At 37.6% G+C, this 15,830-nt stretch overlaps 3 protein-coding genes across 3 annotated transcripts; 2 read left to right on the top strand and 1 right to left on the bottom strand.

Annotated features, from left to right (window-relative positions):
- Positions 1 to 188: 188 nt before the first annotated feature.
- Positions 189 to 1,959, bottom strand: banf1 (barrier to autointegration nuclear assembly factor 1). Its single transcript, XM_079584951.1, has 3 exons — positions 1,779 to 1,959; positions 971 to 1,150; positions 189 to 873 (listed from the first exon to the last, which is right to left on the bottom strand). Exons 2-3 carry the CDS (start codon positions 1,094 to 1,096, stop codon positions 727 to 729), a joined length of 273 nt encoding a protein of 90 aa, XP_079441077.1. The 5' UTR covers positions 1,097 to 1,150; positions 1,779 to 1,959; the 3' UTR covers positions 189 to 726.
- Positions 1,960 to 4,969: 3,010 nt separating this feature from the next.
- Positions 4,970 to 10,233, top strand: slc3a2b (solute carrier family 3 member 2b). Its single transcript, XM_079584950.1, has 9 exons — positions 4,970 to 5,141; positions 6,044 to 6,281; positions 6,392 to 6,576; positions 6,962 to 7,135; positions 8,260 to 8,348; positions 8,473 to 8,618; positions 8,853 to 9,162; positions 9,257 to 9,313; positions 9,411 to 10,233. The coding sequence occupies exons 2-9, from the start codon at positions 6,067 to 6,069 to the stop codon at positions 9,753 to 9,755; spliced, it is 1,521 nt and encodes a 506-aa protein (XP_079441076.1). The 5' UTR covers positions 4,970 to 5,141; positions 6,044 to 6,066; the 3' UTR covers positions 9,756 to 10,233.
- A 1,127-nt stretch (positions 10,234 to 11,360) lies between these two features.
- On the top strand, positions 11,361 to 15,585 carry calm3b (calmodulin 3b (phosphorylase kinase, delta)). Its single transcript, XM_079587125.1, has 6 exons — positions 11,361 to 11,827; positions 12,670 to 12,700; positions 13,080 to 13,223; positions 13,300 to 13,406; positions 13,512 to 13,647; positions 13,876 to 15,585. The coding sequence occupies exons 1-6, from the start codon at positions 11,825 to 11,827 to the stop codon at positions 13,902 to 13,904; spliced, it is 450 nt and encodes a 149-aa protein (XP_079443251.1). The 5' UTR covers positions 11,361 to 11,824; the 3' UTR covers positions 13,905 to 15,585.
- Positions 15,586 to 15,830: the final 245 nt, after the last annotated feature.

Raw genomic sequence — 15,830 nt, 5'->3', positions numbered from 1 at the left:
GAGATATTTTATTCCAAAAAAACTAAGATGCAAAACAAAAGTTCAAAAATGACCTTAAAGCCATGAAAACATTTATAAGTTTCATTCAGGCAGCATTTTAAACATCAATGCAGCAGATGTCAACCAAGATGTGAGTTAAGTGGCTACACTACACAGAATGATTCAGCCCACGCATCTTCAGGTACACATGCAGTTAAAACAAATCCATATTTTTATTAAGGCAATTTAGGGGTTGGGAGCATTAAAAACCATATGACATCATTACACACAGGATCCTTTGGGTAATACACATTAGAGAACAGTGACAAGTTCACAAACCTTAAAAAACGAATAAGCAGTGCCTCATTTTGGACATCAGTTAAAACCGGCAAACAGCATTATAATAAACAGTGTGATCTGTGTTGTGCCTAGCAAATATGCATTTACTCTACAGGTGTATGCGCATGTGTAGTCTGGAAACGAACTGCATATGATGAACGGATTTTTAGATAATTTGCGTTATTCTGTGAAAACTAAAGATCCGGTGTCAATGTTTGAACACAAAAAAAGAGCGGTGATCTAACAAGTGTACCCATCTAGAGAAATTCTAGTGCTTCTAAAATTCTGGACCAAGATTTAATATTGATACATCCAAAAATAATGTCAAAAAAGACTAATTGTTATAGTGAGGTAAAAGTATTCATCACACAAAGGGGGGAAATTAAAGCATAACAACAGAAGAGTCAACTACAGGAAAGAGTCACACCACTCTCGCAGACAGCCATAACAGTCGCCTTGCTGTTTGGTGTTGGCTCCACATGTATCCTTCAACCATTCCCGAAACAACTCCTCATCTTTCCTCAGTACAAGAAACTGTCCTAGGACAACATATGCCTGTGAGGAAGAGAGAGAGAGAGAAAAAAAAAAAAAGTGTCAATTTAACTTTACTGTACTTACTACAGTAAATATGAAACATCTTTGTAAATCTCACCTTGTCGAAGCCTTTGTCTTCCAATCTTTTTCCAAGAACTTCCCCAATTCCTGCTAGTGCATTCACAGACTTCTCCCCCATGGGTTCAGCCACAAAGTCCTTGTGTTTTTGTGATGTCGACGACATTGTTGATTTGTATTAGAGAGGGTTGTGGGAATTCAGGTTTACTTTCTTCAGTGGCTTAAAGAGGAGAAACAAGATCAGAATATTTATGTTAAAAGGCATGATTTCTTAATATCCCAAAACTAACTGTACACAAGTCTAAAGAAAATACTACACACCGAACGTATTAAAACAAAGAACGAAAAAAACCTACTCAACTCCAGATATCATACTTTGTAATAAGTTTTAACTATTGTAAAAAAGCAAATGTCCAATAAGTCCAATAAGCAGCTTTCCTACCAGACACTTCATAAAATCCACGTGTATTATATTGTAACATCACCGAACACTGATAATGGAAAGTGAAGGTGAGCTACTGAACTAACGTTACTGTGATTGTGTGAAAATGAAAGTGAAAACTACACAACCACGGGGAATTTATAACAGCATAAATAATGCGACAGATTATTAGCTAATTAACACATGACGACGAAAATAAGCAGTTCATAAGAGTGATTTTTCTAAATGTAACGTTACACGTTTGGGGGTCCCGCCTCATTTCTTCGCGTTCAGCGCTACACAACGACAGACAGCTGACATGAAACTCTCCCTTCAATTAAACATAAAAACACCCAAAGTGGCCAACGCAACAATATAAATAATATCTGTAAAGGAACTTGTGGCTACACCATATTTTATATCATACCTGGACACTTCTATCGAGAAATGTCGATCCTCATCCGCAGACGGAGCGCTATTCGCAGACTCAATGCGCCCAATTTAACTCACACAACGCCGCTTCCTGATCCCGCCTTTAGAAGGAACATCACCACTTCCGCTCTCATGATGCTGCTGTTCAAAGAGACACTGACCCCTGGTGGCTCCGCCTGTATAGTGGAAATCAAAGAGATGCACCACCGCTGAAAGTGTTTTTATTTTATTAAAAAACCCTTACACATAGCAAATATGCGTTATCGCCGTTAACAAAACCACAATATTTCCAAGCAGCAAAAAAAAAGAAAGAAAGATAATAATACATGTTCTCAATGTATATTATTATTATTAATAATATTTTATCGTTGTTCAAATTTATAAAAAATGATTTAAAAATTCAGTATTTTTTGTTTTGACCAAGCTTAAAGTGTCTGAATCCCTCTCAGTTTAGCTGGTTTAAACTAGTTTTTTCCCCCTTGAATATTGAATAAATTTCTATTTTATTATCACACAGATTATTCTCAGCATTTTGGAGCATTTGCACACAAAAAAATCAATATCTCTACAAATGACATTAATATAAAAGTACTGCTTATCTTGTAATGCTCTTTCATTACCAGCGCTCAGGCAAATGTATGATCTTTTGGGGAACATGACTTCACATTGCGCAAAACATAATAAAGCACAAATACATACATTTTAAATTTGCACATGGTGTATTATAATTGCCTGCTGTTTTTTAATAAATCACAAAATATGGCTTAAGGATAGCATTGTATTTCAAACAATTATATCAATAGCACTGGCAAATGAAACTCAAAGTTTGAAATAATGAATAAATAATTACAATTCTTCATAATATCAGCATATTATTCTTAAATCCTTAACTAAAGCAATAGGGTATCTGAAGAAGTGAATAGTTTCATTTGAGTATCATGCTTAATAAGTGTATAGTTAAAATCTTAGTACAAATTGTCTGCAAAAACCGTCAAGGTCTGGAAGAGCGCACACTTCTCACATGACCACAAGGGGGCAGAGATACATAAAAAAACTTCCAAAAACAGTGTGCTTGTTAAATGTTAAATACATTTTTATGCCAAGGAGAAATGTGTGGAAAATAGTTGTTGATTTACACCAATCATTTCTTCATGTGCACTGATTAGAACTGATGCACACTTTTTAAAAAAAGCGGTTTATTTGGTTGGTATGCCTACATTTCGTTTTGTAGGACGACAGTGCTACTAATCATTTTTATTCACGAGTATTGAATTACTTAAGACTATATCTCAAGGGCAAATTTTGGAGTGAATATTTCAGATGTCTCGTGCTGATCATGCGTAGGCCTAACCATCATGATATGATCATGCAGCTAGGCCTATATCCTGTTTGCAGGCTCCAATCCAAGAACTGGTGCTGTGAATACTTGTCTGGAAAGGAATGAGGGCACAGCATGCTGACTCAAACGGGCATGGTCAAAAAGTGTCTTGGCATATGGAAAAGGTTATCCTGTTAATAAAGCTTTAACTGCAGCACCACAAACCAGGTGGTTTAAGTCAGATTTGTTGAACTGATTTTTTCTCTCTCACACTTCTATACAGCCTACTGTATGTTCACTCAAGGCTTTGTGTAATATTGATTGGCTTAGTCCCTTCCATGATGCTTGATTGATTGGAGATGATGAAGGAAAGTGCAAATTAGAACTTATGCTCTTTTGTTCTCAAGTTTTTATACTCTCACTTATTCTCACATATTCTCTGATGTCATTAACACATACTAAGGAATGATGAGATGATGTATTCTTGATTAGAAGCCACGGTTTATTGCTAAACCAAAAAGAAGAAAAATGTTGTGCCTGCTTGTAAGCCACCGCTCAGAATGTGTCCTTAAAGCAGTGGACACAATGTGCTCTGATGTGTTTATGATATCTGAGACTGGATGGGAGGAGCTTCATTCTGAGTGTTACGCTCTAACTTATGCTTGCATATGCCTCTATATTTGAAAAATAAATAAATATTTGCTATAGAAGTTTGTGTTGCACTTATAGTGCTCTACAAACATGCAGGCAATTACACAATGAACAAAAATAATAAATTAACCCAATCAAACAGGTGTTTGTGTTAGACAAAGTTATGGTAAAATATTCCATATTATCTCATCAAAATACCAGCACGTGTTCTCCTCAAGGTCTATGTCTGCTGTTTGATCATATTTCAGTTTCCCTGAGGGGTTCTAGGAGACACGTGGAAGCACAGTAATTTTTTTTTTTAAATCTGTGCTATTGTATTTCTTTTGCTGTTTCATCAAACTACCTGATTGATAAGGCATTTTTTACTGTTGCAAATTCAAATAAGAGTTTTGCAGTTTCATTAAATCAGGCTAAGCTGCTTAAATACAGCAAAACACATAATTAGGGTAAAGGTTAAGCAAAACATTTTGAGCTATTTTCACTTAGTGGTCCTTTTGTAATATATTAAAGAACAAACAAATTAATCTACACTATACATATAAAATATATTATAAATACAGCATGGGTAAAGTAGGTCTATAGAACAATTTGGGTAAGTGGGTGACTTTGATGATTTAACAGAGCACTGAAGAACTAACTAAACTGTACATTGAGATTCCCGTTTACAATGTCTTTTTGTTGATGTTGCTGTTTCTCTTTCTAGGAAAGAAACTCAATACCCTCAACCCCCCCAAAAACGTGTTTATGGAGGTCTTGTACAGTCACGAAAACAACAGGGAGGAGAAAGAATTTGGTAGTAATGACAGGTTCCTTTAAGGTGGACTATCTAAAAATGTTAATGCTACAAAACTGTATTTTCTGCCTGAAATGCTGGTTAACGTACTACAGAATTAACAAACTGAACATTATTGAATTAATTAGTTTGTTTTCTCTGTACACGCCACAGGTATAATATACATTATAATTCTTAATACTGCTTCAGCTTTGATGTGCTAGTTCAGTTGCAATCGATTCACACCGTGGAGGATTCGTAAGCGAATCGTTCTGTTGAGTCGGATCTTTAGGGGTAATTGTGGGATTTGACTGATGTAGCGAAAATAAATGTACTTTACCAGACCAAAATGTAGCCAAAAATACAGTGGAAAGAATCGATTCGTTAAAATAGTAGAATTTTCACTAGTGCGAAAACAGGTTTCGGGCTGTTCCCCCTTAAATGTGGGCGGAGAAACGTGTAAGTATGCGGCTCAGACGCTCTTTGCCGTATAAAACCACGAGCATCACTGTGAATACAGACACGAACGGTACCAGCGAGCATCAGTAGGGTATTTCCTATTTATCACAGACAATTTAAACGAAGATTTCATCATTATTCCAGTGTAACGTTAACTGGTAAGGTCTTGTTTCAGTACATTTTGCGTAACGCTAACTGTTAACTTTGTTCCCAAATTTGCCAACATCCTTGATATTTGCGCGAATTACGGGCCGCACATTATTGTTTATTCACATTTAAAAGCAACATTACATTGTCATGTTTCTGATTTAAAATGTTTGTTTTTCTTAAGTTTAACCTGTGTTAATTGAGGCTGAATGAGTCAGTGGATAGACTGGCTCTAATAAAACTGGACCAATCCGGTTTACAAAATGTCGCGCTACCATTTACATCAAATGTATAGTTAGCTGCTACCTTTTAAAACTACTGCTTTGAACGAATCGATATATATAATTAATGGTCACAAAATCTCTATTTAGCCCCACGTCAGTTATATTTATATGTATATTTTTAACTTGATTCGATGAGCGTGGCAAACGTTAACTTATGCTGATCTGGCACCCGGCATTTGGTTGCTATGTCTACGGTCTATGGAGTTTTAATCTGGATTAACTGTTGTTTTGTCTAACAGAGCCCAAATCTTTCTAGTCTACAAAAGAGCCTTGGTGTACTTGTTATTTTGGGTATTAGTACATCTTTTATAAAAAGCTTTTTTGTCGCCATCTCCGCGTGAATTTATTAGGTGATGCAACGTTCAGCGTGTCTTGCCACGCCATGACGTCAAACATCTGTCAACCTGTAATTCTGGTGCCGTGACGACAGCGGCTGAATCCGACATCGCCCCTATATATCCTCAAATATGGCGTTATTTTAGGGGACAGACATTTGTAGTAGTGTCTGAAACCATAGTGGACGTAACCAAGTGCACTTATTCAACCCCACATTGCACTGCAATAACGTAAAATATTTTGGATTCAGCCCAAGATGTGCTTGTTGTTAATGTAATTCAATTTGTTTCCAGGACATTAAACATAAACTGACAAAATGAGCAACGAACCTGAAGTGGATATGAAAGATGTGGAGCTCAATGAGGTGGAGCAGGAGAAGCAGCCCATGAGAGAGGGAGAGGCTAGAAATAATTATGCCATCTCGCCTGTAAGTGAGAAGAATGGCGTTGTGAAGGTGAAGATTCCAGATGAGGAGGCTAAATTCACTGGGCTATCCAAAGAAGAACTCATGAAAGTAGCCGGAACACCAGGGTATGACACACACCATGGCTAAACCTCTTTTACTTTCAGTTAAATCTTGGTGTGGATTTTTCAGTTTTTCATGTGATGTAGGCTAATCACTGTTGTCTATTCTTGAATAGGTGGGTTAAAGTTCGTTGGGCACTTCTGATTCTGTTCTGGCTTGGTTGGCTGGGCATGCTGGCTGGCGCTATTGCCATCATTATACATGCTCCTCGATGCAAGCCCCTCCCTGAGATGAACTGGTGGAACTATGGATCACTGTACCAGATTGGAGACGTGAACTCTTTTACTTCAGACCTGAAAGGTAAAGACAGACAACTCCATGGGCCTACACCCAATCAACCGAAATTATCTATGCTAAGGAGGTAGTGTTAATGGTTTGCAGGGTTGGGTCAGTTTAGGGATTAAATGCGATGTTAGGCTCTGAACATGCTCAAATTTATAATTACTCTGTCCTTTTGCTGCTGAATCGACAAATCTGGTTTCCTCCCTCATTCACTTGCAAGCCATCCTGTTTGCTCAGCTCTTATATCAGTTCGCAAACTATTTTATTGTATGATATCAATGATTTTAAAGGAAGGGTTGCAGAACGTCTTTTAATGAATATCGTTAGGTACAATGAAGTTAGTATTAACATGGATGTGGTCCGTGATCTGAACATCTCCCTATTTATTCTCTTTTCCCCTCAGGTTTGGCTGGAAAGGTTCAGGCGTTGGATGAGTTAAAGGTGAAGGGTCTTGTCATAGGCCCGATCCATGTGTCCAGTGCCGACAAGCCCGCGGATCTGAACTTGACTGAGATTTCCAAAGAGGCTGGTAATGCGTCGCAGTTTAAAGAAGTAATCCAGGCTGCACATAAAAGAGGTGAGCTGGAGACTTTACTATTTATCAAAAAATCCTGAAATGTATCTCAGTTTCTACAAAATATAACTGTTTTTCAGCATTGATAATGAGTTAATGTTTCTTTAGCACCAAATCATCATCATTATCATATTAGAATGATTTCTGTACGATCATGTGACTGAAGACTGGAGTGATGATGTTAAAAATTCAGCTTTGCCATCACAAGAATCAATTACATTTTAAATAGAAAATGTTAATTGTAATATTTCACAAATATACAGTTGCTTATGTATGTATACATGTACAGTGCTCCAATTTATTAGACCACCTGTCATAATGAAGAGAAAACGCATATCTGTTGGAAAATGTCAAACTTTAAATACGTTTTTATTGTCATTTAATTGGCAAATAACAACCAGATAGCCGCTATCTCACCGCCTTCATCCAGAAGGCAGAATCCCTGACTACGTTCAAAAGACAGCTGAAAACTCATCTCTTCCGTGTGCACTTAACCTCATCATAAAAAAAAGATTCTTTCACTTCCCCTTAATCCCTTCCTTTTCAAGCTTATGCTACTCTAAGCAATGTCTGAAACTTTTTGTTTTGATCACTTCATGTGTTTGTTTTCCTCTTCACGATGAATCACTTGCTGTATTCCTCAAGTCACATTGCATAAAAAAAGCATCTGTAAAATGAATAAATGCAAATGAATGTAAATGGAAAAAAAACGTAATATTTTGTATGGCGTTCTTTGGCCTTGATAACAGTTTGCATTCTTGCTGGCATTGTTTTATGTACAGTATATTTCCACAGTCTCTGTTATCGACCTCCAAATAGTTTCTAGTTGTTCCCAAAGACTTGCTTTTGATGAAACTTGTGCGATCTATCTTTGAATCCCAAATTTGTTCAATAGGATTCAAGTCCAGACTTTGACTTGGCCAACTGTGACTAAAGACCGTACGCATACTGGTGGATTAACCATTTCAGAAACATAAATTATTTTGGTAATCACCAATACTGTTAGTTTTGGGCAGCTGGGGCACAAACCTTACATTGGGTGGTGGTGGTCTAATAAATTTGTTAAGCACTGTATGTACACATATACACGTGATATATATCAATTAAATGTTTGTGTTTAACCCTAGGTATCTCTGTTGTTTTGGACCTTACCCCTAACTATAAAGGAGAAGAGCCCTGGTTTAACAATGATGCTGTCAGCTCTTTGGAACTTGAGGTATGACTTAGATTGTGAGCAGTAGTAATAGATCAAGTTCAAGTGACAACATAGACTATTGGACAAATAAATGATTTGGGTACTTGAGTTTCCAGAGTAATAATTATGATTCTTGTCTTTGTAGCCTGCTCTGAGGCACTGGCTAGCAGAAGGTGTAGACGGATTCCTCTTCTACGGTGTCGAGAAGATTTCCACTGCAGCCCCATTCCTTTGGAGGGATGTTGAAGACCTTTTCCGCAATCAGACAGAATCCGATGGAAAAACTAAAAAGTGAGCACACAATTTTTTTTAGTTTTTTTTTTAACTTCATGAATGGACTTGTAGATTCTTTTTGTGAAGTAAAGGAGCCACCTTGTGGTTGTTGGGAGCAACTTTTACAAACTAATCTCCAGTCAAGGGGACTTTAGTGGGCTGTTGACTGGTTTGAAATTGTATTGCTAACCAACTTGCTCAATTCAAATCTTTTATTAAATAACTTCAACCTTACTGACTTTATCTTTCCAGAGTCTTAATTGGCGTTACAGAGAAGTCCTCTCCTGATGACATAGCTGCTGTGTTGAACAAAACTGGTGTTGACCTGCTCCTCACTGGTGCTCTAAGGTCCAGTTCTGCTCTGGAAGTTGCCCATTCTGTTGCTCACTTGTATTCCACTTACAATCAGACCAAACTGGCTTGGAACATCGGTGGGCGTATCGCTGGTCACCTGGCTTCAGTAGTGGGGCTTGCCAAAGTCAAGTTGAGTCAACTGCTGCTGCTCACCCTGCCTGGCACACCAGTGTTTAATTATGGGGATGAGATCGGACTGGAAGATGAGGTAGGTCAACTGAAGGCTTTTATCAAAAGTAGGCAGCAGGTCTGAGTGCTTTTCAAGAGCAGATCCTAAAATGTTGTGTTATTCTTCCATTTAGTCTACCAAAAACCCAACTATGGTGTGGGACTTCTCTAACGAAACTCTGACTTCAAAGGTAAGGCGCTTGTGCACATCTCAATGTGCTAAAAAAAACAGAGTTACAACATTCAATATTGTGCAGTTTTAGTAAAATTTTCATGTTTGCTTTACAGAACATTATGGAGAAAATGTCAACTTCCCGTACATTCTTCAGGGCTGTGAGTGAAAAAAGATCGAAGGAGCGCTCTCTGCAGCATGGAGAATACTTGCCTTTGTTTAACTCGACCTACGCCATGGCCTATGTGCGAAGGTGGGACCAGAATGAGCGCTACCTTATTGCACTCAACTGGCACTCAAACGAAACGGTCACTCTTCAGTTGAAACATGCTGAGATTCCTGAACGCGCTACAGTAGTGTTTAATACTGATGATGTAAATGATAATAGAGTGCTTAACCTTGCAGAATTTGAGGTGAAGCCAGAACAGGGTATAATGCTGAAGTTTCCTTACTCATCCTAAAGACACACTTTAAATTCGTAGTTAGTGTGAGGACATTGATTTGGCCGTTCTGTTACAATAGTTGTCCTTTTTATAGTACATGAACACTGACATACAGCATCAGATTGTACTGATAGATACATCACATACACTGCATGACTACTAAACATAACTTTCAGCCGGTAGTTGTTTTTCTGTTACATAGAATACATTCCATAGGAAGAATTCATTTTCATTGAAACCTTTTTTAATATTTTATTTTATTTTATGTGAAAGTGTTCACGTGTCCTCGAGTTAATCTTAAATGGCTGTTTCTTCTATGTAATTGAAAAAAGGCATGAAAATGAAAGGTGTGGACAATAAATTAAGTGGAGCAATTCATCTTTGTAGTTTGTCATTGTATTATTTCAGGTAGGTTTCCCTCGTCTATTTTCATAAGTGTTGCCAGCATAATGAGATGTAACGGAGACATGGTTGAATTATTAAAATCTACCGCCATAAAAGGGAGCAGCTCTCATTGTCTCCAGCATAGCATGATATCAGGTGTCTCTACTGATGACTTCTTTATTTAGAGCTATTCATTATGCATATAGAGAGCTCAGTCTCACCTGGCTATTTTAACTCATTACAGATTTACAAACCCCTGCTGAGATCGGCTCAGTGCCTTGAGTGATGAGGGAAATTGTCTCAAGTGTATAAGGTCTGAGAGAACAGACCTACTGAACCCTTTGCACAGACTAAGTGTTTTAACAGTCATCAGCATCTTAAATCCAGCAAAGTTTTTATTTTATAATTTTCATTTAAAAATAAATATATATTTATAACACTATACTTGGTATTTTATTAACTTTTCAACATATTACAGAAAAAACTAAAGCTCTTTTGAGGGTGTTTCTAATGCAGCAGCTGTGGGAATGAGGTTAAGTTAAATTAAATGAAATGTCTTTCCCTCTTCTGACTGCCATTATCAATCTTTCTATTTTTTCCTCTTTGAAAGTTGTGAAAACACTATTGTGGAGTTTTTCTTTTGCTATTTGAGCAAATGGAAACACAAAAACAAATTTGTAATGCAGTCTCTCATTCACCACTATAGAAGTTTACCCAACTAGTAACTTCCACTTCTGAGAAACCTGGAAATGTGAAAAGGGTCATCACAGGAAACAAAGGTTATTCAACTGTCTTCTCAAAAGATATTTGTACAGTTTATATAATTTGTAAGTCGCTTTGGATAAAAGCATCTGCTAAATGATTAAATGTCAAACTAAATGGGAAAAAATAGATACTTGAAATGTTACTGATGAATGAGTTATTTTCTCCTTATGTCCTCTACATTTTCACAACTCAAACTTTTCTAGGTCAATTACTCATTTGGGACCACAAACCTGACCAAGAACCTTCACTTTTAAGCAACGGATTGTGTTCCCTTCTAATCTAATTGTGTTTTTAGTTGAACTTTATTTCTCCAAATAAGACATTCAAAATCACTGTACTGACCATACAATGGGCGTAATTATAACAACAGACTCTTGCTCTGACATGCTGCCAGTCTGCAGCCCTATCTACTGACTGCACTACTCGTTTTCCTGCGTCTGTCTTTTTAAGAACTGCTCTCTTCGAGGACTCCCTGACGCATTGCAGGTGGCTGAAAACCAATCAAAATACGTTTCCTAGGTCAGCTGACGAGTGCCATCAGACTTCTATATATAAACTCTCCGCCACCATCCATTCAAACCTGAAAGCCACCATTGAATGCTATGGCTTTTGAAAATAATTATTCTAAAACAGAAATTTACAGTCGATAAACAACGCTGTACAGTATATCGGTTTTATAAACGGAAACGGGAAAGTGTCTTTGTGCTATTTGGAGTTCAAACATTTTGACTACGTGGCGTAGGAAGACCATAGTAACGGCTTTGTTGTCAAGGAGTGCGACGTCCCACTTTGGACCGAAACACTAAGGCGTAGTGATATTGAAATTTGGGCGCACAGCAGCAGAAGATAGTGCTTGACAATCGCACGGGCGGAAAGCAAACGCTTGGATTTCAATTTTTTATCTGCGTAAAGAGCAACGTAGTTCACACTAAAATACAATGGTAAGTAAGCCTTTATAACACTTTATTCTAATAGTCAAAGTGCAACGTTGGTACAAAAATGGCTGAGCGTCCACGGCGAAGTGATAGGTGTGAATGGGCTAGTGTTAGCTTAGCTCCTCGCGAGCTAACCGTCATTCTATTGAAAGAGCGCGCGAGCTCCCGGGCTAACGTCACTTGAACGGGTTACGTTACACACAGTTTTCATATTTCTCAGTGTTGAGTAAATTGCTTTATCGCTTGCCGTGTGACATTTGGTAGAGCTTCCTATAATTGCAATTAGGCGCGAGACATTTAACGTTACAGCATAAAATGTGCGATTCTAGCACATCCTCGTTGACTGATTCCCTGTTGCTAGCTCGCCTCATGTCGGCGACAGCAGTTTGAAAATATATGTAAAAATCTCGATGGTTTACAGTAGACGGGACCCGTATCGTCCCTTGTGCAAAAAATAGTTCAAGCTTTTTATAATATATCGGATCGGCCACAACATGCTTGTAGTTCCCCACAGCATGCGCATTAATCCATTCAGCTGGCCTCTAACCGTGAACCACAGTATAGAAACATAAAAAAATGCAAATGGCCAGTTAAATACAGCAACGTAACGTTAGTCTGCTGTCACTGCATTTGTAATTTGATAATTCACAGAGCCCTGAGTTAGGCGTTGTAACTTAGTCATGAATGACATCATCAAACTTTGTTCGTAAAACACAAGCTATCACGTATTAGACACGTTCAGTTTAACACGCAACAAATAAAGTTAAGCTTCAGACTAAAATCTCAGTGCTATCTGGCTATGCTTATTATAATTAACTTTTTTTTTCTTTTCTGTGTCATTTCTATAGGCTGATCAGCTAACAGAGGAGCAGATTGCTGGTATGGAAGATTAACCTTTACCTTAAAAGGATAGTTCACCCAAAAATTGCTTCACCCTCAAGTTGTTCTTAACCTGTATTAAATTATTTCTTCTGCTGAACACAAAATAAGATATTTTAAAGATTGTTAGAATCCGAACAGTTGAAGACCCCATTGACTTCCATAATATGGAGAAGAAGAAAAATACTATGGAAGTCAATGGGGTTCATCTCAATATCATCTTTTGTGTTCAACAGAAGAAAGAAATTCATACAGGTTTGGAACAACTTGAGGGTGTGTAAATGATGACCAAATTTTCATTTTGGGATGAACTATCCTTTTAAACCATCAATAAGAGTACAATATTTAACTCATTATCTGTGCTTTTTTCTTCTTCCAGAATTCAAGGAGGCCTTCTCCTTATTTGACAAAGACGGTGATGGTACCATCACTACTAAAGAGTTGGGGACTGTCATGCGCTCTTTGGGCCAGAATCCCACAGAGGCAGAGCTTCAGGATATGATCAATGAAGTTGATGCTGATGGTGAGGAAACCCTTCCACAGATAATGCCATGTTACTGTAGCTCTTCTCTAAATCTTATTTTTTTTACCCCCCTCAGGCAATGGAACAATTGATTTCCCAGAGTTCCTTACCATGATGGCCAGAAAGATGAAGGACACAGATAGCGAGGAGGAGATCAGAGAAGCGTTCAGAGTTTTCGATAAGGTAAAATGGGTTTTCTTGGAAACATGTACTCACTTATTGAAAGTGTTTCTTTTACAAAAAAATGGGAAAGAATATTTTCCTCACTCAATGACTAATGCTTTACAGGACGGAAACGGTTATATCAGTGCAGCAGAGTTGCGTCATGTCATGACAAATCTGGGGGAGAAGCTTACAGACGAGGAAGTGGATGAAATGATCCGGGAGGCAGATATTGATGGTGACGGCCAGGTCAACTATGAAGGTATTTCCACATGTTAATGTGTGTATTGTCTGCTTAAATCCCAAGCTTGTGGTTGAGGTATTTCGAACAATTCAAGGGTCAAATGGATTATGGCTTTATGAATCATGGCTTATTTTGTTGAAGTTTGTTACTTGCAGAATTCTTGTGAAATCAGTTTTTAAAAGGTTTGCACGTTTATCTAATATTCCCCCCCCCCCCCCCCCCCCCCCCCCCCCCCCAATTTTTCAGAATTTGTCCAGATGATGACAGCGAAGTAAAACTGGAAACCAAAAGGAGCACAACAGACCAAACAGTGGGCAGCACTCTCACTGTCAACCTTCAACAAGCATTCACAACCCAATATCTTACTCCTCTCCATTTAGTTTTGCTCTCTTCTACTTTCCCTTAGTTTAAACAGTCTCCTGCTCTGCTTGTTTTTACTTATGATCTTCTGTAATCTTTTTCCTACATTATCTGGTTTTCTTTGGAAGAAAACATTTACATGCACAACAAAGTTTAAATCTTGCATATATGATGGTGATAACAGCAGTGTAACACATGTATCAATATCAATATTTTAAAGATTGTGACATACTATATGGACAAGAGCAATGCATGCTTTGTTTACGTTTGGCATGTTTCTGTGTCTTTTGTTTTTCTTCCCAGCTTGCCTCTTTTTCTAACTTGCTAGTTCTCCTTTAACTGCATGTTTCTCATGCAACCTCTGCTCAGTGGTCTTAGAACTGTATGGTGAATAACCATTCATGGATAATCAGGGGCTTTATATAACAAAATGGCTCAAACTTCCATGTCATAGTGTGATTGTTTTTGTAAGTGTAGAACTGTGTGTCTGAGCGAGTGCTTGTAGTTGGATTTAAAGTGGAGCCACTCGGTACAGTTTACGTTTTGGTATAGGGCTTGTTCTTTAGCGACCGCATAACTAATGTCTACGAAAAAAAAACGTAGACAAACCTGTGTAGAATAATCCAGACATGGTTAATTGGGGACCAATTATTTCAGTTAGTTTGCTCTGCCCCTTTTTTGTATTATTTGAGAGAAACAACGGGGAGGAGTTTTTAACCTTCTTTCCAATGTCAATTTTACTACCCCAAAAAAATTGCCACCTATTTGTTCTAGACTGGCGTAGAGAGGTTTAATGTTTGATTTGAGCTCTGTAAGTGTGGAGTTTTACTGAAGATGTAGAGTAGTTTTCACCTTAATATACAGTCTTACATTTTGATGCTGCACTTGGTGTCCTAGTCAGAGGACCATTTCTGTCTAGGGAAAAATATAAAATTTAAGCTGTGTGCTGATTCTTCCTGCAGGCTGTTCAATATATTTGTATACATCCATAGCACCTGCATTTTATGATTTTTTTTTTTTTTTAAGAATAATTTTTCAGAAGCAATGGCATGCTCTCCCATAGTCCTGTAGTTGTGGTCCATGCACAGTGGCATTTGGGATGGTGCGTAATGCTTGTCATCCAGTTAGACAGTGTCTGCTGTGTTGGTGCAGCAACTGCTGCCATGAAATGCAGCTTTGAATGAAATCCATTTTTTTGTAACTATAGACCGTTAAACAAACAAATGGTTAAGGTTAAATGGCGTATAATGGTAGAATCACATATATTATGGTGGTAGTATTGCATCTTCTGCCCCAGTTCTTAATTTATTCTACTGTTATGTTTTTTTATGACCTTTATATGTTGTTGTTTTTTCTTCCTCTGAGATCTAAGTTTACGGTCTGGTTCTTTTTTCTCTCTTCCTCTGCCCATAAGGTAATATAGTAAAAAAAGAGAAAGGTTATGCATTCCATTGCAGAACTCTGGTTTTCTTGCTAAATAAACATCTTGGACCTCTGTTTCTAAATTACCTCTTTTTGTTCATAACACTGTTGCCTATATAACTGTAAATCTGCATGGGCTTATTAAAAATAGTGTAAGAGAGACAGAAAAGTGCATTTGATGTATATCGTGTTTATTGTCATTTGTTTGCACAAGACAATATTAGGCCTTACTTTATCATTTTGAATTTCATGACATCAATTAATAGTCAGCATGTCCACAGCATATCACAAAGAAACACAAAACAAACTAACAAACACATACATTGCAAATATTACAAACCTAGTTTATAACTTTTGGATGTGTAAAATTAGAAACGAGTGAGTAACAGAAACGTCCACATGACAAATTCTGCAGTAAT

This window comes from Phoxinus phoxinus (genome assembly GCF_949152265.1).
Source record: "Phoxinus phoxinus genome assembly, chromosome: 17".
NCBI classification, from domain to species: domain Eukaryota; kingdom Metazoa; phylum Chordata; class Actinopteri; order Cypriniformes; family Leuciscidae; genus Phoxinus; species Phoxinus phoxinus.
Note: the sequence above shows the minus strand (reverse complement) of the source record. Positions and strands in the feature narration are given on the sequence as shown.

Bases quoted from the DNA above. Each gene is read 5' to 3' on its own strand.
- calm3b (XM_079587125.1), top strand. The intron at 13,224-13,299 runs GTGAGGAAACCC...TACCCCCCTCAG, and splicing joins CAATGAAGTTGATGCTGATG to GCAATGGAACAATTGATTTC. The intron at 13,648-13,875 runs GTATTTCCACAT...CCAATTTTTCAG, and splicing joins CGGCCAGGTCAACTATGAAG to AATTTGTCCAGATGATGACA.
- slc3a2b (XM_079584950.1), top strand. From the start codon at position 6,067: ATGAGCAACGAACCTGAAGTGGATATGAAAGATGTGGAGCTCAATGAG. The intron at 9,163-9,256 runs GTAGGTCAACTG...TCTTCCATTTAG, and splicing joins AGATCGGACTGGAAGATGAG to TCTACCAAAAACCCAACTAT. The intron at 9,314-9,410 runs GTAAGGCGCTTG...TTTGCTTTACAG, and splicing joins ACGAAACTCTGACTTCAAAG to AACATTATGGAGAAAATGTC.
- banf1 (XM_079584951.1), bottom strand. From the start codon at position 1,096: ATGTCGTCGACATCACAAAAACACAAGGACTTTGTGGCTGAACCCATG. The intron at 874-970 runs GTGAGATTTACA...TCTTCCTCACAG, and splicing joins AAGACAAAGGCTTCGACAAG to GCATATGTTGTCCTAGGACA.